This window comes from Heterodontus francisci, chromosome 31 (assembly GCF_036365525.1).
Source record: "Heterodontus francisci isolate sHetFra1 chromosome 31, sHetFra1.hap1, whole genome shotgun sequence".
NCBI lineage: Eukaryota > Metazoa > Chordata > Chondrichthyes > Heterodontiformes > Heterodontidae > Heterodontus > Heterodontus francisci.
In genome coordinates, this window is record NC_090401.1 from 62,780,293 (window position 1) to 62,803,925 (window position 23,633).

At 43.1% G+C, this 23,633-nt stretch overlaps 1 protein-coding gene across 1 annotated transcript in view; it reads right to left on the reverse strand.

Annotated features, from left to right (window-relative positions):
* The window catches only part of LOC137347057 (uncharacterized), a 228,903-nt gene that overhangs the window by 107,939 nt on the left and 97,331 nt on the right, over positions 1 to 23,633 (reverse strand). The window contains exon 4 of the mRNA XM_068011063.1: positions 18,698 to 18,804. Coding sequence (XP_067867164.1) covers positions 18,741 to 18,804 — 64 coding nt within the window. The 3' untranslated portion in view covers positions 18,698 to 18,740. The remainder of the gene's footprint in view (positions 1 to 18,697; positions 18,805 to 23,633) is intronic.

Consider the following 23,633-nt stretch of genomic DNA (forward strand, 5'->3'; position numbering starts at 1 on the left):
TTCTGTGATTCTATGACTGCAGTGATTGAAGAAGGCAGCTCACCATCACTTTCTCAAGGGCAATTAGGGATGGGCAAAAGTGCAGGCTTAGCCAGCGACACCCACTTCCCAGAAATGAAAACAAAACTGGTCAGGTGGATCTCTTACTAACACACCAAGCTACATCTCTATGACATCACCTTTGAAGCTCATATGTGTAGGTCACAAATGGGAGAACAGGTAACCTGGGAATTCAGAGCATGACGGGCCTCCCATTTTACTTTTATTTTGAATTATTTTTTCTTTTTTTTGTGTGTTTATTTTATTTTTTGTTCAGTTTTCCTACCCACTGTTTTTTCATGTTTGTGCTTGTGGCTGTTCAATGTTCAGTCCATTAACACCCTATCTGTACTAATGCTTTGACTTTCAACACACCATTAACATATTGTTTGCCTTTGCGCCATAACCTTCTGGTCGGTTATTCTCTGTGACCTTGTCCTATCTACACCTTCTCCTTTGTTATCTCTCGCCCCACCCCTGCTTTTCTTGCTTAAAACCTTTCACATTTCTAATATTTGCCAGTTCTGAAGAAGGGTCTCTGACTTGAAACGTTAACTCTACTTCTCTCTGCACAGATGCTGCCAGACCTGCTGAGTATTTCCAGCATTTCTTGTTTTTATTTCAGTTTTCCGGGATCCGCAGTATTTTGCTTTTATTGACCTGGGATTCTTATAAGGCTGAAATGCATTGAGGGGTTCAGATGATATGATAAATTGCCACGAGTAGAGTCCATTATTTACAACTATTTAGTGTGATTTTTGTTTTTATTTCATTGAGGTTACGGTGCTGGGTATCTAATAAGGAACTTAGCAGTGACAAGGAAACAGCAAGAGTTAGAGGCAATTTAAATATCATAGAAATAGATTGGATGTCAAAATATTTTGGAATAATAAGCCATGTTGCTCAGGGTAGGATATCGGAACAGAGAAAGAAACATAGGAAGATAGGAACAGGAGTAGGCCATTCAGCCCCTCGAGCCTGTCCCACCATTCAATGAGATCATGGCTGATCCGCGGCCTAACTCCATATACCTGTCTTTGGCCCATATCCCTTAATATCTTTGCTTAACAAAAATCTATCTCCGATTTAAAATTAACAACTGTTCTAGCTTCAATTGCCATTTGTGGGAGAGAGTTCCAAACCTCTACCACCCTTTGCGTGAAGAAGTGCTTCCTAACATTTCTCCTGAATGGTCTGGCCCTAATTTTGAGACAATGCCCTCTAGTTTTAGAATCTCCAACCAGTGGAAATAGTTTATATTTATCTAGCCTGTCTTTTCCTGTTAATATCTTGAAGACTTCGATCAGATCACCCCTTTAAATAAATATTGTGCACTCTAACCTTGCAATTGGATGCTGTTTTTACAATGTATAGCACAGAAACCGAGGTTACATCAAAATTGCCTCTAAGCCCTTTGCTTCAGATCTTGTGCACTATAATGGGGGAAGTTATTTGTTACAGCGTGAGATTCCATGAAAAATTCCTTGAATTTCTTTATTCCGTGGTGTGGTCAATGTGATGACCAAGAACCACTAATTTGCATAAAGAGTCCCCGAGGAGGCAAAGGTTTCAGCATAGAGCAAAACTGAATAGCTTGCTGCACCAAAACATCCTGCTGCCATATAAATGTACTGTGAAGATAACCATTTGATTAGGATTTGCGGCTGGGAATTTCTTTGGCATTTCTCCAGTTCGGCTGCCGTAACTTCAGCGGAAATTCGTGTGTAAACGGGGTATCCATCAAACTTCCACTAGTTACAGCGACACAGCAGGAGACGGCCTGAGTAAGTTCCCAGCGTAACAATCAAGGTCAGGGTCACATTAGTACTGAGAGTAATTATTACTGCTGGTGTTGAATTAACAGCAGTTGGAATGAGTTAAATCTGCATCAGAAATCCACAAAGACAAATGGGGTGAGTCCCAAAAGTAACCCTATTGAGGACTTCGTGATTAAAAAAAGACAACTGCAATTTATTTGGTAAAATGGGCCTGATTAGGTTTCATAGCCCTAATCCTCTACATAGCTATTTTCATGCGAATCCACTCCAGCTGATGATAGGAAACAAATTATCCATCTTGTAATGTCAGTGAATTGGAACAGCGGTGAGTGTGTGGGATTTTGTAGCTTATTACTGGAAGCCTTTTCTCACTGGATTTACAAAAAAATTAATAAGCTGTCAGAAATAATGGGGAATATGTTCAGTTCCAATTTAGTGAAAACCTGACACGCCACTATGCAAGTCTGATTTTCAACTATTCCTTCATGACAACTTTCATTAGCTTCTCTTTTAAAATCTCTTTTACATATTGTAATGGTATCAATGCTATTTTAACTTTTTCTTATAAGTGGCAAGGCCACACTTATCATCTATTGTTGCTCTACATTGTACTTTGTAGCAATCGAACAATTAAATGTACAAGTAGGTGGTTTGGTAGACCATGTCAGAGGTTATATAGAGTCAACCTCAATGTAGACTGGGCTGTACATTGGCCAAACCAGGTAGCAATGGTTGGTTCCCTTCTCTGAAGGACATTAGTGAACCAGTTGAAATTTTTTTGGTTTCTGTCCACAAGTTACCAGATTTATTGAATTTGATAACAACACGCAAGCAGTTTTTAATGTTGACCAGTTGCCTTGCCTACATTTGGGAAATATAACCAGAGAACCTGATTGTAATGTCCCTGGGAAGAAACAGTAAGATTCAGCAGAGTCATTAATAAACAGAACGGCTGCACATACATAATATCCTTGAGTGAACAAAATGCACAATGCAATCCTCAGTACACAACTCTAATCAAGATCAGCATTTTCTAAGAGAAAGCTGGGATTCAGACCTTCTCTCACAATTAGTGACTTTGAGCCACTGCCAGCAAGGCCAACGTTAGGGAAATGAAGTGGAAAAGTTCGAACCATTTTGCATTTAGATCCACCATCTTCTCTGCCATCAGCCAAGGGAGAATTTTTGATGTGGATCTCTGTTTATTAGGATCCTATTTGATATACATGGAGAAGGGGAGGCAAGTCACATCTGACCCCATTCCTATCCTTATTTGATGTCCATATATATTTTCTTGCTATCATCCTAGACTGGGTATTGTGTTATGAGAGAGGAATAATTGACAATCTATTGGTGCGAAACCCCTGGGGACGAGCGACCATAATATGATAGAATTCTTCATCAAGATGGAGAGTGACATAGTTGATTCTGAGACAAGGATCCTGAATCTTAGTAAAGGAAACTACGAAGGTATGAGGTGCGAGTTGGCCATGACGGATTGGGAAACGTTACTTTAAGGGATGACGGTGGATAGGCAATGGCAAACATTTAAAGAGCGTGTGGATGAACTGCAACAATTGTTTATCCCTGTCTGGTGCAAAAGTAAAATGGGAAAGGTAGCTAAACCATGGCTTACAAGGGAAATTAGAGATAGCACTAGATGCAAGGAAGAGGCATATAAATTTCCCAGGAAAAACAACAGACCTGAGGATTGGGAGCAGTTTAGAATTCAGCAAAGGAGGACCAAGGGATTGATTAAGAAGGAGAAAATAGAGTATGAGAGCAAGCTTGCGGGGAACATAAAAACTGACTGTAAAAGTTTCTATAGATATGTGAAGAGAAAAAGATTGGTGAAGACAAATGTAGGTCCCTAACAGTCAGAAACAAGGGAATTTATTATGGGGAATAAAGAAACGGCTGATCAACTAAATGCAGACTTTGGTTCTGTCTTCACAAAGGAGAACACAAACATCATACCAGAAATGTTGGGGAACACAGGGCTTAGTGAGAGAGAGGAACTGAAAGAAATCAGTATTAGTAGAGAAATGGTGTTGGGGAAATTGATGGGATTGAAAGCCGATAAATTCCCAGAGCCTGATAGTCTGCATCCCAGAGTACTTAAGGAAGTGGCTCTAGAGATAGTGGATGCATTGGTGGTCATCTTGCAAGATTCTACAGACTCTGGAACAGTTCCTACAGATTGGAGGGTAGCTAGGACCCCAGCTATTCACAATATACATTAATGATTTAGATGAGGGAACTAAATGTAATATCTCCAAATTTGCAGATGACACAACACTGGGTGGGAGGGTGAGTTGTGAGGAGGATGCAGAGAGGCTTCAGGGTGATTTGGACAAGTTGAGTGAGTGGGCTAATACATGGTAGATGCAGTATAATGTGGATAAATGTGAGGTTATCCACTTTGGTAGCAAAAACAGGAAGGCAGATTATTATCTGAACGGCTATAAACTGAGAGAGGGGAATATGCAGCGAGACCTGGGTGTTCTCGTACACAAGTCACTGAAGGTCAGCATGCAGGTGCAACAGGTGGTAAAAAAGGCAAATGGTATGTTGGCCTTCATAGCGAGAGGATTCGAGTACAGAAGCAGGGATGTGTTGCTGCAATTATACAGGGCCTTGGTGAGGCCACACCAGGAATATTGTGTGCAGTTTGGTCTCCTTATCTGAGGAAGGATGTTCTTGCTATAGAGAGAGTGCAGCGAAGGTTTACCAGACTGATTCCTGGGATGGAGGGACTGACGTATGAGGAGAGATTGAATCGGTTAGGATTATATTCATTGGAGTTCAGAAGAGTGAGGGGGGATCTCATAGAAACCTATCAAATTCTAACAGGACGTGACAGGGTAGATGGAGGAAGGATGTTCCCGATGGTGGGGGAGTCCTAAACCAGGGGTCATAGTCTAAGGATACGGAGTAAACCTTTCAGGACTGAGATGAGGAGACATTTCTTCACCCAGAGAGTGGTGAACCTGTGGAATTCGCTACCACAGAAAGCAGTTGAGGCCAAAACATTGTATGTTTTCAAGAAGGAGTTAGATATAGCTCTTGGGTTTAAAGGGATCAAAGGGTATGGGGTGAAAGTGGGAACAGGTTACTGAGTTGGATGATCAGCCATGATCATAATGAATGGCGGAGCAGGCTCGAAGGGCAGAATGGCCTACTCCTGCTCCTATTTTCTATATTTCTATGTTTCTATCAGAAGCCTCAGGACAGGAATCAGGAGTGACCACCCTGTCAAATTCTACCCTCTCTAGCCAGGGTGAGTGCATAACAAAATTTCAGGGCAGCACATGTTTGAAAGATCAATCTACATGCCAGTGGGTCAGGCTGTCTGTCAGCAATGTGGACTCAGAAAATTACCCTTCAAGTCAACTGTGCTTTTGAAACCGTGCACCAGAACACCACAAATTGGAGGTCAAAGTTTGGTTTTTAAACAGATTTTCTGCTTGACAAGCAGTTGTACAGCAATGCATGCTAGTAACATTTTCTCCCTCTTCTCCAGAAGGGGCTGAATCTTGTTGGACTACAGTTCCACAGGTAACAGGAACCCTGCAACACTTCTAGCCAAGTTGCTGTTCCTCATATAGGAACAAACTAGACAATGAGTATTGGGGATTATTTGACTTGGATGGGGGATGGGAGATAATCAGAACCGAACCCACTCCGATCCTCAGCTAACATCCCAGTCCATAGATTGTTGATTAGCAATCAGTGGAGAATAGGCAGGAGTGAAAACCGTAGCTGATCTTACCTTCCATCGTCCAAGAACACTGAGCAAAATTGTAGCATACCACCTGCTGCTCCAGCTAAGTCAGCAGAAACCAGGCAATCAAACATTAACAATGCTTTTGTCCTAGTAAGAAATAGCACTGGATTTCATCTGTGAATTTTAAGGCATTTTTACATAATAGGAGTACAGCTGACAACAAACTGATGCCACTGATATAAAATAAGATGGCAGTTTCAGTGGAGACGAGAATCCCAATTAAACAGGAATCATAGAATGGTTACAGTACAGAAAGAGGCCATTCAGCCCATCATGTCTGTACCGGCTCTCTGCAAGAGCAACCCACCTAGTCCCACTCACCCGCCTTTTCCCCGTAGCCCTGCAAATATTTTCTCTTTAAGTAATTATCCAATTCTCTTTTGAAGGCCTGGATTGAATCTGCCTCCACCACACGCTCAGGCAGTGCATTCCTGATCCTAACCACTCGCTGCGTAAAATGTTTTTCCTCATGTCTCTGTTGCTTCTTTTGCCAATCACCTTCAATCGGTGTCCTCTGGCTCTTGATCCTTCTACTAATGGGTACAGTTTCTCTCTATCTACTCTGTCCAGACCCCTCATGATTTTGAACACCTCTATCAAATCTCCTCTTAATCTTCCCTTCTCCAAGGAGAACAGTCCCAGTTTCTCCAATCTATCCACATAACTGAAGTTCCTCATCCCTGGAACCATTCTCGTGAATCTTTTCTGCACCCTCTCTAATGCGTTCACATCCTTCCTAGACTGTGGTAGCCAGAACTGGACACAATATTCCAGCTGAGACTGAACCAGTGGTTTATACGGATTTATCATAACTTCCTTGTTTTTGTACTCTGTGCTCCTATATTGAAATAGTGAGAGTTCAGAGCCAACATGTTCCCGTTCAGGTGAAGGGTAGGACCAACAAGTCCAGGGAACGCTGGATGTCAAGGGATATAGAGGATTGGATCAGGGAAAAAAAGGAGGCTTATGGCAGATTCAGAGCACTGAAAACAGTGGAGGCCCTAGGGTAGTATAGAAAGTGTAGTGGGGTACTTAAAAAAGTAATTAGGAGAGCGAAGAGGGGACATAAAAAAACACTAGCGGGCAAGATAAAGGAAAATCCCAAGGCGTTTTATAAGTATATTAAGGACAAGAGGATAACCAGAGAAAGAGTAGAGCCCATTAGGGACCAAAGTGGCAATGAGTGTGGAGCCGGAGGACATAGGTGAGGTTTTAAATGATTACTTTTCACCTGTGTTCACTATGGAGAAGGACGATGTAGGTGTAGGGATCAGAGACGAGGATTGTGATATACTTGAACATATTAGCATTGAAAGGGAGGAAGTATTAGCTGTTTTAGTGGTCTTAAAAGTGGATAAATCCCCAGGCCTAGATGAGATGTATCCCAGGCTGTTATGTGAGACAAGGGAGGAGATAGCAGGGACTCTGACACAAATTTTCAAATCCTCTCTGGCCACAGGAGAGGTACCAGGGGACTGGAGGACAGCGAATGTGGTACCATTATTCAAGAAGGGTAGCAGGGATAAACCAAGTAATTACAGGCCGGTGAGTCTAACATCAGTGGTAGGGAAACTATTGGAAAAAATTCTGAGGGACAGGATTAATTAATCTCCACTTGGAGAGGCAGGGATTAGTCAGGAATAGTCAGCATGGCTTTGTCAGGGGGGGATCCTGTCTAACTAACTTGATTGAATTTTTCGAGGCAGTGACTAGATGTGGTCCCTAATCGACCCCACTCCTCCTTTTACCACCCTTTTACTAATTATGTGCCTATCGAAGACTTATAGATTCCCTTTTAGGTTAGCTGCCAGTCTCTTCTCATACTCTGTCTTTGCTTCTCTTATTTGCTTTTTCACTTCCCCTCTGAACCTTCTATATTCAGCCTGGTTCATAGTTTTATTATCTATCTCACATCTGTCATATGCACCCTTTTTCTGCTTCATCTTACTCTCTATCTCTTTCATCTTCCAGGGAGCTCTGGATCTGTTTGCCCTACCTTTCCCCTTAGTGGGAATATACCTTGACTGTACCCGAGCTATCTCCTCTGTTTAGGCAGCCCATTGTTCAGTTACAGTTTTGCCTTCCAATCTTTGATTCATTTTTACTTGGGCTAGATCTGTTCTCACTCCATTGAAGTTGGGCCCCCTCCAATTAATTATCTTTACTCTGGATTGCTCCTGGTTCTTTTCCACAGCTAATCTAAACCTTATGATGCTATGCCCACTTTCCTCTAAGTGTTCCCCTACTGTCACTTGATCCACTTGACCCACCTCATTCCGCAGAACCAGATCCAGCAAGCAGTGCCACCTTCCTCATTGAACTGGAAACATACTGCTGTAGAAAATTCTCCTGAACACACTCTAGAAATTCTTGCCCCTCTCCGCCCTTTACACTATTACTATCCCGGTCTCTCTTTGGCCTCCTTATCTCGAGAGACAATGGGTAAGCGCCTGGAGGTGGTCAGTGGTGTGTGGAGCAGCGCCTGGAGTGGCTATAAAGGCCAATTCTAGAGTGACAGACTCTTCCACAGGTGCTGCAGAAAAATGTGTTTGTTGGGGCTGTTACACAGTTGGCTCTTCCCTTGCGCCTCTGTCTTTTTTCCTGCCAACTGTCCCTTCAACTCGCCACACTTTAGCCCCGCCTTTATGGCTGTCCGCCAGCTCTGGCGAACGCTGGCAACTGACTCCCACGACTTGTGATCAATGTCACAGGATTTCATGTCGCATTTGCAGACGTCTTTAAAGCGGAGACATGGATGGCCGATGGGTCTGATACCAGTGACGAGCTCGCTGTACAATGTGTCTTTGGGGATCCTGCCATCTTCCATGCGGCTCACATGGCCAAGCCATCTCAAGCGCCGCTGACTCAGTAGTGTGTATAAGCTGGGGATGTTGGCCGCCTCGAGGACTTCTGTGTTGGAGATACGGTCCTGCCACCTGATGCTAAGTATTCTCCGGAGGCAGCGAAGATGGAATGAATTGAGACGTCGCTCTTGGCTGTCATACGTTGTCCAGGCCTCGCTGCCATAGAGCAAGGTACTGAGGACACAGGCTTGATACACTCGGACTTTTGTGTTCCGTGTCAGTGCGCCACTCTATCCCGGTCTATATTCAGGCAATTAAAGTCTGCCATTATAACTACTTTATAATTCTTGCAGTTCTCTGTAAGTTCCTTGCAAATTTGTTGCTCTATATCCTTCCCACTAGTTGGTGGCCTATAGAAACCCCCAGAAATGTAATGGTACCTCTATTGTTTCTTAGCTTTAACCAAATCGATTATGTCCTTGACCCCTCTAGGATATCCTCTCTCTCCAGCAATGCAACATTCTCCCTAATCAATACAGCTACCCCTCCTCCTTGCCTTCCTTCCCTATCTTTCCTGAACATCTTATATCTAGGAATATTCAGAATCCAGTCCTGCCTTTTCTGAGCCAGCAGGAATCCAAATCAGGATATTTGCTATTTGTTTGACTTTAATGTAAGACTCTGTGGGTTGGTTCTAGTGGTGGAATAGATCCTTTATCTGTGGCTTCAGGATGGAGTTATTTCCCTTGGTGTTTAAGAATAGATAATCTTCTACATGCTGAGGGACTCACTAAAGCTTGGGGCAGATGCTGCAAAGGCTCAACGGGGAAAGGCCACGGTGTAATGTCCTCCCGCCATAGTGAACTGAGGGGCTGGAATCCGTGTAAAACTCCTCGGGCTGTATACACCAAAATATGGTTTTACTGTGTAATGCAAATGTACATTGCATGTAAAATGGAATGGAAGGGTTGTGAGGCAACTCACTCCTGTATTGAAGAAAACGGATTTCTTTTGCACTTTCTGGAATGTCAACTTGGAATTGTTTTGAACTGTTTTGTACTGTATTTTTTTTTACAGATTTTTATAAATTAAGTATATTTTTGGAAAAAAAATTAAGAATGGATAAAATGGTATTGATGTTGCCTATTTTGAAAGTTTGATTTACAAACTGGGGCGGGGGATCACTGTGACAATCATCACTTATGACAAAGCTAATAGCAATAAGAAAAGAATGCCTTACATATATGTAGCATCTTCAGGGTGGCTGAAAACATATCACAGTCAGTTACACTTTTTGAGTGTAGTTACTGTTGTGATGTGGTAACCATAGCATTCAATGTGTGCATTGTAAGATCCCACAAACAACAATGGGATAAATTACCAGTTAGTCAGTTTTGGTGGTGCTGTTTGAGGGATGACTATTAGCCAACAAGCACATGGGAAAGACTTCCACTGTTATGTCCAGACTGGCCAAGAGAGTGTAGGAAAATGGCGCACTGACATGGAACACAAAAGTCTGAGTGTATCAAGCCTGTGTCCTCAGTACCTTGCTCTATGGCAGCGAGGCCTGGACAACGTATGTCAGCCAAGAGCGACGTCTCAATTCATTCCATCTTCGCTGCCTCCGGAGAATCCTTGGCATCAGGTGGCAGGACCGTATCTCCAACACAGAAGTCCTTGAGGCGGCCAACATCCCCAGCATCTACACCCTACTGAGCCAGCGGCGCTTGAGATGGCTTGGCCATGTGAGCCGCATAGATGATGGCAGGATCCCCAAAGACACATTGTACAGCGAGCTTGTCACTGGTATCAGACCCACTGGCCGTCCATGTTCCCGCTTTAAAGACGTCTGCAATCATGACATGAAGTCCTGTGACATTGACCACAAGTCATGGGAATCAGTTGCCAGTGATCGCCAGAGCTGGTGGGCAGCCATAAAGGCGGGGCTAAAGAGTGGCGAGTCTTAGCTGTTGGCAGGAAAAAAGACAGAAGCGCAAGGAGAGAGCCAACTGTGTAACAGCCCCAACAACCAATTTTATCTGCAGCACCTGTGGAAGAGTCTGTCACTGTAGAATTGGCCTTAATAGCCACTCCAGGCACTGCTTCACAAACCACTGACCACCTCCAGGTGCTTAACCATTGTCTCTCGAGACAAGGAGGCCGAAGAAAGAAAGAAAGAAAGAAAGAACGGGCAAAATACTTACTCTACTTCAAATAGTGCCATAGAATTTTGTATCATAACCTGAACAGGTAGATGAGGCTTCAGTTTTAAAGATATTTTATATTTATTCATTCATGGGATGTGGGCATCGCTGGCTAGGCCAGCATTTATTGCCCATCCCTAATTGCCCTTGAGAAGGTGGTGGTGAGCTGCCTTCTTGAACCACTGCAGTCCATGTGAGGTAGATACACCCACAGTGCTGTTCGAGAGCTCCTGGATGTTGACCCAGTAATGATGAAGGAACAGTGATACATTTCTGAGTCAGGATGGCATGTGACTTGGAGGGGTATTTGGAATTAGTGATGTTCCCATGTATCTGCTGCCCTTGTTCTTTTAGGTAGGAGAGGTTGCGGGTTTGGAAGGTGATGTCAAAGAAGGATTTGCGAGCTGCTGCAGTGCATCTTGTAAATAGTACACACTGTAGACGGTACACACTGTAGACGGTACACACTGTAGATGGTACACACTGCTGCCACTGTGCACTGGAGATGGCGGGAGTGAATGTTTAAGGAGGTGGATGGGGTGCCGATCAAGCGGACAGTTTTGTTCTGGATTGTGTGAAGCTTCTTTAGTGTTTTTGGAGCTGCACTCATCCAGGCAAGTGGAGAGTATTCCATCACACTCCTCATTTGTGCCTTGTAGATACAGGACAGGGAATGGGGAGTCAGCAATTGAGTCTGTAGAATTCCCAGCCTCTGACCTGCTCTTGTAACCACAGTATTTATATGGCTGATCCAGTTAAGTATCTGGTCAATGATAACCCCCAGGATGTTGATGGTGGGGGATTAAACGATGCCAATGCCAATGAATGTCAAGGGGAGATAGTTTGATTCTCTCTTGTTGGAGATGGTCGATGCCTGGCATTTGTGTGGCGTGAATGTTACTTGTCACTTAATAGGCCAGTTTAACATCTTGGGCTGAATCTTTGCTTTGGGGGCGGGAAACAGGAGCTGGGACTGTTTCTGGCGGGGTGGGGGGGTGGTGGGGAACAGTCACTCGTTGGAATTTTGACCAGGGAGTCCCCTTAATTGGCATGGAGACAGGATCTCCAAACCTGCTTGAGAGGAGCAGCTGGCTGTAGTAAAGGGTCAGTAACTGGGAGTGTGAATCTCGCTCGTTAAATTCTACCCTTATTTTCCTCTCACATAATTGCAGTTAAAGAGTAAACAAATTTTATACAGGATTCACATTCTAGTATTAATATGTCAATTCCTGTTACAACATTTTACTTCTGTTAAAATACACGTATCAACAGGCTATTCACTTAAAAAGGATTTGGCTGGACTGATTAGATGAACAATCCACAGTACAGAATCTGCTCAGGATGATCTTGAATCAGTAGCGAGAGGAACTTGGGTTATGATTTGACCAGTTTAGCCGGATTTCCCAAAGGGACATTGAGTGTGGAAATGGAAGACATGGAAATATTGAAGGAGGAAGTGAGCAGACAAACTTGAGAGCTGACAGGAAGTTTGTGAAACGTGTCTGTTGATTGTTCCTGCACTAAATAGAAATGACGCATTTCACTGTGACATTGGGAACAAACCTACAGGAAGTTGGAGCTGTGAAATCCACTTATTGTTCTTTATCTTCAATAGCCACATGGTATTGTGATTTGCTCCTTTGTCAGGGTCTGGACAGTTTCCCCTGGAAGCGCCAGTATCCTCATAATCTTCCATTCTTCAAGGCACTTCCTTTCGTTAAGAAAGACACTCCCCAATCCTGAGGCCATGGGTTCAAACCTCATTGATAACTGACACCCAACATATTTATTAAAGGTTCCTCGGTCTTTTTGGAGGAGCTGCTGTGTGGGACAACTTATTTTGTAGTGCTGGTGGACAGTTTCCCATTTTTTCTATCTCTAGGTTTCTCCCCTCCACTTCTGAATTTGTTGTCTCCTTTACTGGGATACAGCTTCACAGGCATTAGTTGAGCTCTGGTAATTTGGCCAAGTGATTAGAATTTGAATGTAAAGCTTAAAAGATCATAGCCAAGCCTGGTCCCGTCCTCAACTGGGATCTATGCACATTTGCACATGCAGCAGAGGAAGTGGAAAACAATCAGGACCGGCCCATTTCCCTTCCTGTAACCAAGAGGTGCAAAGAGGCTAGTTGTAGTGTCCCTACGCCAGTCAATTCAGATTCACAAAATGGCACTCATTACCAAAAGATTTTGCTATTGTATCTATTTGAAAGAATGGTTATTATAAAATCATATCTTTATGCAATGAAATAGACTGCAAAAGAGCAGAAAGGTTTATAGAATCAACAGTGATAATTGGATCCATTTTCTTGCTTGTAACACAAAAATGAATAACATAGGGTGTCCTTTCTCTCTGTGATGCATACAAGTGTGAGGGTACAGTAATATAGTGGTTACTGGACCAGTAATTCAGATACTTCAATTCAAATCCCACCACAGTGGTTGGGGGAATTTAAATTCAATTAATTAAATAAATCTGAATTAAAAGATAGTATCAGTAATGGTGACCATGAAAATAATTGTTGTAAAACCCATCTAGCTCACTAATGTCCTTTAGGGAAGGAAATCTGCTGTCTTTACCTGGTCTGGCCTACATGTGACTCCAGATCCACAGCAATGTGGTTGACTCTTAAATGTCCTCTGAAATGGCCCAGCAAGTTATTCAGTTATATTCAAGAAGGCAGCTCACCACCACCTTCTCAAGGACAATTAGGGACGGGCAATAAATGCCGACCTTGCCAGTGATGCTCACGTCTCTTGAATGAATTTAAAAAACTATAAAGTTTTAGTCATAGTGTTTCAGTTTCCAGTTGTCTTTGACATATGACATGAATCATATTCATAATATAACATTGATCAGGGGTTATATGTCAAAGTAGCTGTGTAAACAGTAACCACCTATTACTTAAAACAGTTGAGAACAGGTTAGTGCAAAACCATTGCATTCATCCTGTGTAAACAGGTATGTTGTATCATTGCCAGAGTTTGCAGGTCACTAATGCTCCATTTAGATTGGCTGATGTTGCAAGTGCTCTGATTGAGTCTCTGCTTTGAGATCATCACTGACCTGTCAGGTTTCAAGTACTGAATGACGGAGTCACCCACTTAACCTTATCTCAGATTCTCACATATAATCTTTCAACAGCTTTGCAAAAACTGCCCTTCTTCTGCCATTTTCAATCATGGATGCTTTTTAAAAGGACATGGGGGAAAGATTTGCTCTGTTCAGTTGCTCTAGTGAAATATCTATAGTTTTACCACAATTAAAGAATAGACAAAATTTTCTTGGTGGTGATTTTGCAGTAAAATGTGCAATAGAAGACATTTTATAATGGTCAGTCATTTTGTGCACATTATTGAATGGTTGTCTACCTTATTCCAGCATATTGAACAGTGTGAAAAGCAGAGGGAAGAAATTTGTAATAAAATGCATGAAAATGTTTCTCCAGTAGTTATCCTAGCACCAGCGATCTCGATGGTTGTTAGGAAACTTCTACTCCTTGATCTTCAGATACAGAGACAGAAGCTTTCAGAGAATCATAGAATAGTACAGCACAAAAGGAGGCCATTCAGCCCATCGAGTCTGTGCAGGCTCTTTTGAAGAGCAATCCAATTAGTCCCACTGCCCCACTCTTTTCCCATATCTCTGCAATTTTTCTCCTTCATGTATTTATCCAATTCCCTTTTCAAGGCTGCTATTGACTCTGTTTCTACCGTACTAGCAGGCTGTGCATTCCAAATCCTAATCACCTGTTGTGTAAAAAATCTTTTCCTCATGGCACCTCTGGTTCTTTTGCTAATCACCTTAAATCTGAGCTGACCATTGGATAGCCAGTACATGGGTCACTACAATGTGGAGTTTCAGCTGGAGTGATGGTACTGGTGAACTCAGTCCCTTGTCAAACAGAAAAAATATCCAGATGTTTCTTGATATGTTGTCCTACCCTTCCTACCTATGTGTACAGTATTGTACTGACAAATCTGCCCCATCTGTAGATCCGTTTTATTCCTTGTTAAATTTTCACTGCAGCAATGGTCTATTTTTGACTATTTATGATTCTGCGGATCTTTAGTTTGTTCCCTTTCTGAACAAAAAGATTATTTGATTTAAAGAAAGGTTGCTTATTAGTAGAAAACCGTCATCATCAAAAACCATACCCTGTTGTTCACCCAGTTAATGAATATCTCAAACACTTTATTTTATTTGTATTTTATATTTTATGTGATATCCTGTCAGGTCAATATTCCTGAAAAGTGATAATGAAATGATGCAGCAAGCTGCAGGAACCAGCTGTATAGTGATCTTCATTGCTGTGCCAGAATAACATTTTTAATGACAAAATGTTCTGGATGAGAGACTGATGAGGGAGGTGCACACAAGGGTGTGTAGACATTTTTACACAGAGCAGGGAAATAAAAAGGGGTCAGAGAGAAGGAGAGTATAAATGCTTTGACAGGTCAGTGCACAGTGAATTCTGAAGAGAGCGATGAAAGATAAAGAATTGCTGCTGTTGACAGGGACTTGGACAGAATGAGATGCAGAGCAGCTGGCAAGCTTGGACAGTGTCCAGGAAACATGGGGAGCATGGAGTGACAGATGCTGGTGCTCGTGGCTGTTGATATGGCGGCAGAAAAAGGCTTTTGGAGAGAATGGTGTCATTCATGATTGTAGTCAATCCAGCCATCAAACACTGAACTGGGAAGATTTGATTCAAAATGTCTGAGGGATTGAAATTTTGCTTAAACTCTTATTAAGGACACATTTTAACTTTAATAATTATCTGTCCAATTCTCTTTGTCTTTTTCTTTATCCTGCAGAACTCTTTCTCCCTCCAGCTAGGAATATTTGACTTTTAAACAATAATAATTGCCAATGGAATAAGCAAAAGGACAGATGTCGAATGTACTCTATGATCTCTCTGATCGTGCCTGTGTCTGTCTGAGTGAGGCTGATTCTTGGTATCTTACGGTTTACAAAACTATAACCCTGAAGCTGGCAGATATTTGTGAAAATCTACATGAGGGTAGGAACCCTGCCATCCTTACCTTGTCTGGTCTATATATGACTCTAGTCCCAGTCAAGGTGGTTGATTCTTAACTGCCATTGAAAGTGGCCCTAGCAAGAGGCTCATTTGTATCAAACTGCGCCAGTTCTAGAAGACTCTCCACCACTTTCTCAGGACGTTTACGGGCAGGTAAAAGATGCTGACCTTGCCATATCCCAAGAAAGAATTAAAAAAACAATAGCTATATTTTATGGCAGCTGATTTGAAACCAGCAAGGAACATTGATTTTCTTCATTTCAGTTTCTCCAGATCAGGAATGAAGCAGGGTGATTATCATGTGCAACAGAAAATGCTGGCAATAGCAGGTCAGGCAGCATCTGTGCGAAGAGAAATAGTTCTGACGAAAGGCCATCGACCTTAAATGTTAACACTGTTTCTCTCTCCACAGATGCTCCCTGACCTGCTGAGTATTTCCAGCAGTTTCTGTTTTTATTTCAGATTTCCAGCATTCGCAGTATTTTGCTTTTGATCACAACCTACATTTGGGGACTGGATATCAGCTCATTTGCAGTGTCTCTGATTCATAATGTACATTATAACTATGACCTTATTTGGTACGTTTATACTTAGATGTATAAGTTTGGAGGGCCTGCAGTTGTACAATCAACGCCAGGGTTCGGATCTGAAGCCTGATTGATTTTAAGGGCAGCAGCCTAACACACCTTGAAATTTATTATAAAACTTCCCTGCCTGATTTCCAAAGCAAACAACTTAGGACTTCATTGTAGCCTGACATGATCACCAACAGTGGGTGAATAGACCTCTCAGACTGTGCCATTGTGGCAGCCAGCAATAAATCTGCACTTTACGATAACATAAAACGGTAAGTGTGACATTATTGGTTATAAATTAGAAATTAAATCACTCTGCCTGCTGAAGGCTCATCTGTGTCCTTGTTCAGAGAACTGTCTGATGGCTTTTTCAGCCATTTTGAGCAGTAAAAAGTTTAATTTGCAATCGTGTTAAATTTTAAAGAATGATTACATACCCTCATCCTTTATTTGATGAATGTGAAATAAATCATCATTTTGTATTAAGTTCTACCCGACAGATATTCCCATGGTTCGCAGCCTCACAGCACATGAGCATTAGATGGTTAAATGCAGTCAGAATTAAAACAGACAGAGGAAAGGATATCTCTATTTTCTGGCAAGGGTTTATTTTTGTCCGTAACCTTAGTGTTCCTTTTCTGGCTTTTCAGATAGTGACAGACCTGCTGTGTATTTCCAACCGTTTCTATTTTTGCTTTTAAATATGAGGATATTTCTAATGCTGTATGATGTCCTTTTCATCCATTCATTGGAATTTTATAGGTACCTGAATAAGGTGGCTCTCTGTGTATGCAAATTTCAACTCTGTCTCTATCTCTCGTCTATGCAAGTATTTGCATAATGAGATTAAAACAGAGATGTTGAGAAAGACCTATTGATTTAATCACTACACGTCAGACTGGAGAAAATGTGAGGATATGTGGTAATATTACCTATTTTGAAAAGAGTTTCTCAGACATTTTATTTTCATACTTTTTTGATTCTAAATAGTCTCTAAGATAGAGACGGCTGCATAAATTGCTCCTTGAACTGATATATTAAGGAAATATTCAAAAATGTTTGCTTTCTCCTATGTTCCAAAATGTTTTTTAAAATTTCTCTCCAATTTTCTCCTCACTGGATGTCAGGTTCCCTGGGTAGTAGGCATGTTCTGACACTTCAGTCAGGTGGTCATTATCCACGTGTGCACTTTGACAGTGAATGTCCGCAGACTATTCAACTTCAGGGGAGGAGGGCATCACAGACTGACCCTGCCCTCATTCAGTGTCTACCAAACAACACTTGCAGCCAAGACTACTGGAAGCTGGTCAGGAGACAGAACTGTGGATAACATTTGCTCCCCCCGATCCAGAGCACTAACACCAATTGTAGCCCTGCCTCCACCATCCGGCTGAGAGTTTCAAAATGTTGTCATCAGGAACTTTGGAATTGCGATACAGAAATGTCCATGGACAGCAGAGGAGAACCAGAATGACAGTGAATCTGCAGCTCGATTGTGAAGTTGTTATATTCCACTGTGGTTTGGCCTCCATTCCATTACTTTGTTTCTCCTGTCTCCATGTAGGATATTTCCTCGCTTAAGACACAATATCAATGTAGGTTTTTGTTGTTGCCATGAACAGATTGAAAAAGTTATCTTCATAGGAAAAATATTAGATTACCATCTATAATAAAAGAACTTGGATTTATACAACACCTCTCATGACCTCAAGATGTTCTAAAATGCTTTCCAGCCAATCACGTACTTTTGAAGAATAGTTACTATAGTAATGTAGGAAACCAGTTTGAACATCGAGTATATTAGTGAACAACATAGACAATGGAGGTCCCAGGCTCGACATGTGCTGTGCTGAATGAACTAATTTCAGCCGAGCAGCAATGGGCAGGCTGCATGGAGGTCCCTGGAATAGGGAGGTGAAAGGTCAGCCCTCTCCTGATCACAGTCAATTGACCTTTGCTGTAAAGCATGTATGTGTGCATCTATGTTGGATAAGCATTAGGCTGGGCTGCTGTGTTCTGCCTTGTCAAATGCACTACCTGCTGACATTTACATCAGAATCTTGTCAGAATTTGTGTGTTGAAAAAGTGTGGTGGATTGTTTTCTTCATTAGCAGAGGGCTTGTGTTGTGCCATTGACTAAAAGTGGATATTTTTTCATCAAATTTCTAGTTTGCAGACAGAAATTGCCAAATACAATATCCCTTTAAGACACTAATTATCTTTAATTATATCCAATAAAACATTGCACTCAGTTTCTTTCACCCCATTAGTAATACATTGTTCTGCTCCTTGTAACTCACCACCTGATACCCAGTAAATTAGTCTGTATAATTATCATGTTGGATATTACAAAGAATAAGAAATAAATAATGTTTTCCTTGAGTATAAATCTTGATATTTAGTGAAATCCCTGAATCATAACCCCACTCACTCACACGCCCAAACTTCTTATGATTATTAACCACTTACCTTCTGAGATTCCTCCATTTGTTTTCTCAAGAGAGGTTTTACACTAAATACGAAGGACTTTCTTCGACAGGTAATCTTCTTTCAGCTTCTGCCAGTGATACTTCCAGCTGCAGGATGGTGAGGACACAGGGAGGTGAATCAGGTATGGTTTACACAGCTGCTCTGGTAAACAACTCTTTACAAAGTTCAGTCCTGGAATTTTTATCTTACACAAACAAGGATTTAAAGGAACATTGCAGTCACATCTCTGAATAAGAAAGAGAAAATGCTGCCAGCTGGATCTTCTGTAAGCAGAAGGAGCCGCGAAATTGGTTTCCCTCATATTCTGGATATAAAAGCAACTTCAGCCTATCTGCTGCTGAAACTTATACATTCATTTGTCACCTCAGTACTTGACAATTCCAAATCAACTTCACCTTCAGCTCCTATCCCGCAGCAAGTCCCACTCACCCACTACTCCTGCTATTATTGAGCTGCAATAGCTGCCAGTCCCTCCACACCTGCAGTTTTAACATTTTCATTCGCATTTTCAAATCCCTTCATGGTCTCATCCTTCCCTCTGTCTGTACCTTCCTCCATCCCGACAAACTCATAGAGCACTCCGTTCCTTCATCTTCCTCACTTTCTGTTACTCCAGGTACTGGAATTCACTCCATCTTCTCCTTTTCCATTGATGAAAGGGCAAAGAACCAGAGGAATCCGATTTAAAGTGATTGGCAAAAGAACCAAAGAAACATGAGGAAAATCTGTTTTACACAGTGAGTGTCTAGGATCTGGAATGCATTGTCTGAGAGTGTGGTGGTGGCAAGTTCAGTGAGTGTTTAGGATCTGGAATGCACTGTCTGAGAGTGTGGTGGAGGCAGGTTCGGTGAGTGTTTAGGATCTGGAATGCACTGTCTGAGAGTGTGGTGGAGGCAGGTTCAGTGAGTGTTTAGGATCTGGAATGTACTGCCTGAGAGTGTGGTGGAGGCAGGTTCAGTGAGTGTTTAGGATCTGGAATGCACTGCTTGAGAGTGTGGTGGAGGCAGGTTCAGTGAGTGTTTAGGATCTGGAATGCACTGTCTGAGAGTGTGGTGGAGGCAGGTTCAGTGAGTGTTTAGGGTCCGGAATGCACTGCCTGAGAGTGCGGTGGAGACAGGTTCAGTGAGTGTTTAGGATCTGGAATGCAATGTCTGAGAGTGTGGTGGAGGCAGGTTCAGTGAGTGTTTAGGATCCTGAATGCACTGTCTGAGAGTGTGGTGGAGGCAGGTTCAGTGAGTGTTTAGGATCTGGAATGCACTGCCTGAGAGTGTGGTGGAGGCAGGTTCAGTGAGTGTTTAGGATCTGCAATGCACTGCCTGAGGGTGTGGTGGAGGCAGGTTCAGTGAGTGTTTAGGATCTGGAATGCACTGTCTGAGAGTGTGGTGGAGGCAGGTTCAGTGAGTGTTTAGGATCTGGAATGTACTGCCTGAGGGTGTGGTGGAGGCAGGTGCAGTGAGTGTTTAGCATCTGAAATGCACTGCCTGAGAGTGTGGTGGAGGAAGGATCAGTGAGTGTTTAGGATCTGGAATGTACTGCCTGAGAGTGTGGTGGAGGCAGGTTCAGTGAGTGTTTAGGATCTGGAATGCACTGCCTGAGAGTGTGGTGGAGGCAGGTTCAGTGAATGTTTAGGATCCGGAATGTACTGACTGAGAGTGTAGTGGAGGCAGGTTCAGTGAGTGTTTAGGATCTGGAATGCACTGTCTGAGAGTGTGGTGGAGGCAGGTTCAGTGAGTGTTTAGGATCTGGAATGCACTGTCTGAGAGTGTGGTGGAGGCAGGTTCAGTGAGTGTTTAGGATCTGGAATGCACTGCCTGAGAGTATGGTGGAGGCAGGTTCAGTGAGTGTTTAGGATCTGGAATGCACTGTCTGAGAATGTGGTGGAGGTAGGATCACTGAGTGGTTAGGATCTGGAATGCACTGTTTGAGAGTGTGGTGGAGGCAGGTTCAGTGTGTGTTTAGGATCTGGAATGCACAGCCTGAGAGTGTGGTGGAGGCAGGTTCAGTGAGTGTTTAGGATCTGGAATGCACAGCCTGAGAGTGTGGTGGAGGCAGGTTCAGTGAGTGTTTAGGATCTGGAATGCACTGTCTGAGAGTGTGGTGGAGGCAGGTTCAGTGAGTGTTTAGGATCTGGAATGCACTGCCTGAGAGTGTGGTGGAGGCAGGTTCAGTGAGTGTTTAGGATCTGGAATGCACTGTCTGAGAGTGTGGTGGAGGCAGGTTCAGTGAGTGTTTAGGATCTGGAATGCACTGTCTGAGAGTGTGGTGGAGGCAGGTTCAGTGAGTGTTTAGGATCTGGAATGCACTGTCTGAGAGTGTGGTGGAGGCAGGTTCAGTGAGTGTTTAGGATCTGGAATGCACTGTCTGAGAGTGTGGTGGAGGCAGGTTCAGTGAGTGTTTAGGATCTGGAATGTACTGTCTGAGAGTGTGGTGGAGGCAGGTTCAGTGAGTGTTTAGGATCTGGAATGCACTGTCTGAGAGTGTGGTGGAGGCAGGTTCAGTGAGTGTTTAGGATCTGGAATGCACTGTCTGAGAGTGTGGTGGAGGCAGGTTCAGTGAGTGTTTAGGATCTGGAATGCACTGCCTGAGAGTGTGGTGGAGGCAGGTTCAGTGAGTGTTTAGGATCTGGAATGCACTGCCTGAGAGTGTGGTGGAGGCAGGTTCAGTGAGTGTTTAGGATCTGCAATGCACTGCCTGAGGGTGTGGTGGAGGCAGGTTCAGTGAGTGTTTAGGATCTGGAATGCACTGTCTGAGAGTGTGGTGGAGGCAGGTTCAGTGAGTGTTTAGGATCTGGAATGTACTGCCTGAGGGTGTGGTGGAGGCAGGTGCAGTGAGTGTTTAGCATCTGAAATGCACTGCCTGAGAGTGTGGTGGAGGAAGGATCAGTGAGTGTTTAGGATCTGGAATGTACTGCCTGAGAGTGTGGTGGAGGCAGGTTCAGTGAGTGTTTAGGATCTGGAATGCACTGCCTGAGAGTGTGGTGGAGGCAGGTTCAGTGAATGTTTAGGATCCGGAATGTACTGACTGAGAGTGTAGTGGAGGCAGGTTCAGTGAGTGTTTAGGATCTGGAATGCACTGTCTGAGAGTGTGGTGGAGGCAGGTTCAGTGAGTGTTTAGGATCTGGAATGCACTGTCTGAGAGTGTGGTGGAGGCAGGTTCAGTGAGTGTTTAGGATCTGGAATGCACTGCCTGAGAGTATGGTGGAGGCAGGTTCAGTGAGTGTTTAGGATCTGGAATGCACTGTCTGAGAATGTGGTGGAGGTAGGATCACTGAGTGGTTAGGATCTGGAATGCACTGTTTGAGAGTGTGGTGGAGGCAGGTTCAGTGTGTGTTTAGGATCTGGAATGCACAGCCTGAGAGTGTGGTGGAGGCAGGTTCAGTGAGTGTTTAGGATCTGGAATGCACAGCCTGAGAGTGTGGTGGAGGCAGGTTCAGTGAGTGTTTAGGATCTGGAATGCACTGTCTGAGAGTGTGGTGGAGGCAGGTTCAGTGAGTGTTTAGGATCTGGAATGCACTGCCTGAGAGTGTGGTGGAGGCAGGTTCAGTGAGTGTTTAGGATCTGGAATGCACTGTCTGAGAGTGTGGTGGAGGCAGGTTCAGTGAGTGTTTAGGATCTGGAATGCACTGTCTGAGAGTGTGGTGGAGGCAGGTTCAGTGAGTGTTTAGGATCTGGAATGCACTGTCTGAGAGTGTGGTGGAGGCAGGTTCAGTGAGTGTTTAGGATCTGGAATGCACTGTCTGAGAGTGTGGTGGAGGCAGGTTCAGTGAGTGTTTAGGATCTGGAATGTACTGTCTGAGAGTGTGGTGGAGGCAGGTTCAGTGAGTGTTTAGGATCTGGAATGCACTGTCTGAGAGTGTGGTGGAGGCAGGTTCAGTGAGTGTTTAGGATCTGGAATGCACTGTCTGAGAGTGTGGTGGAGGCAGGTTCAGTGAGTGTTTAGGATCTGGAATGCACTGTCTGAGAGTGTGGTGGAGGCAGGTTCAGTGAGTGTTTAGGATCTGGAATGCACTGTCTGAGAGTGTGGTGGAGGCAGGTTCAATGGTAGCTTTCAAAATGGAATTGGATCAGCAACTGATGAGAATAAAAATTGCAGTACTGTGGAAAGGGTGGGAGAGCGGAGCTAGCTGAGTGGCTCTTGTAGAGAGCTGAAATGGACTCTGTGCTGTAACCATATTATGATTCCATGATTTTAGGACCCTCTTCAAAACCATGCTTTTGGCCATGACATCTGATATCTTTTTGGCTCAGCATCCATCTTTGTTTGGCTATATTCTTGTGAAGAGCCATGAGATGTTTTTCTACATTAAATGTGTTGGATAAGTGAAAGTTGTCACTGATAAGGCATATTTCTAGTTAAATCCTGAACTACAAACCTTTGTAACGTCGTTGAGAGGCAGCACTCCTTATGCTATACCATGACCAATGGCTGCATATTTCTACGTGGATTCAGTATAATTCATCCAGTTAAATAAACTTGCAGCAGGATATCTTGTACTCTTTTTTTTAGCTCTGGCTGATATTGATAGTATTTTCAGTTGAGAATTATTTTTCAAGTTAGAGCATCAAAAACCAGCCCCATAATCATCATTAAATCTTTCTAAATTCTATCCAGTTCAGATCAGCTGCTGTCTGTCTCTTCACATGGATATTAAAGATCCTGTAGCTGTACTCAAAGAAGAGCAAAGAGCTAACCCAACATCCTGTACAAAATGATCCTTCAGCAAATAACATTAAAAACAGATTAACTGCTCATCTCTGTCATTGCTGCTTGTGGGATCAAAGAATTCTGTTTGCTTTGCAATCGACTGCTGTTGAGTAACTGGCATCTCACACACTGCTGGGGTCTATTTCTGACAAAATCTGATCCTGGTGTGCTATGTTCATTCAAAAGTGTCATCTAAACTTAGGAACACAGG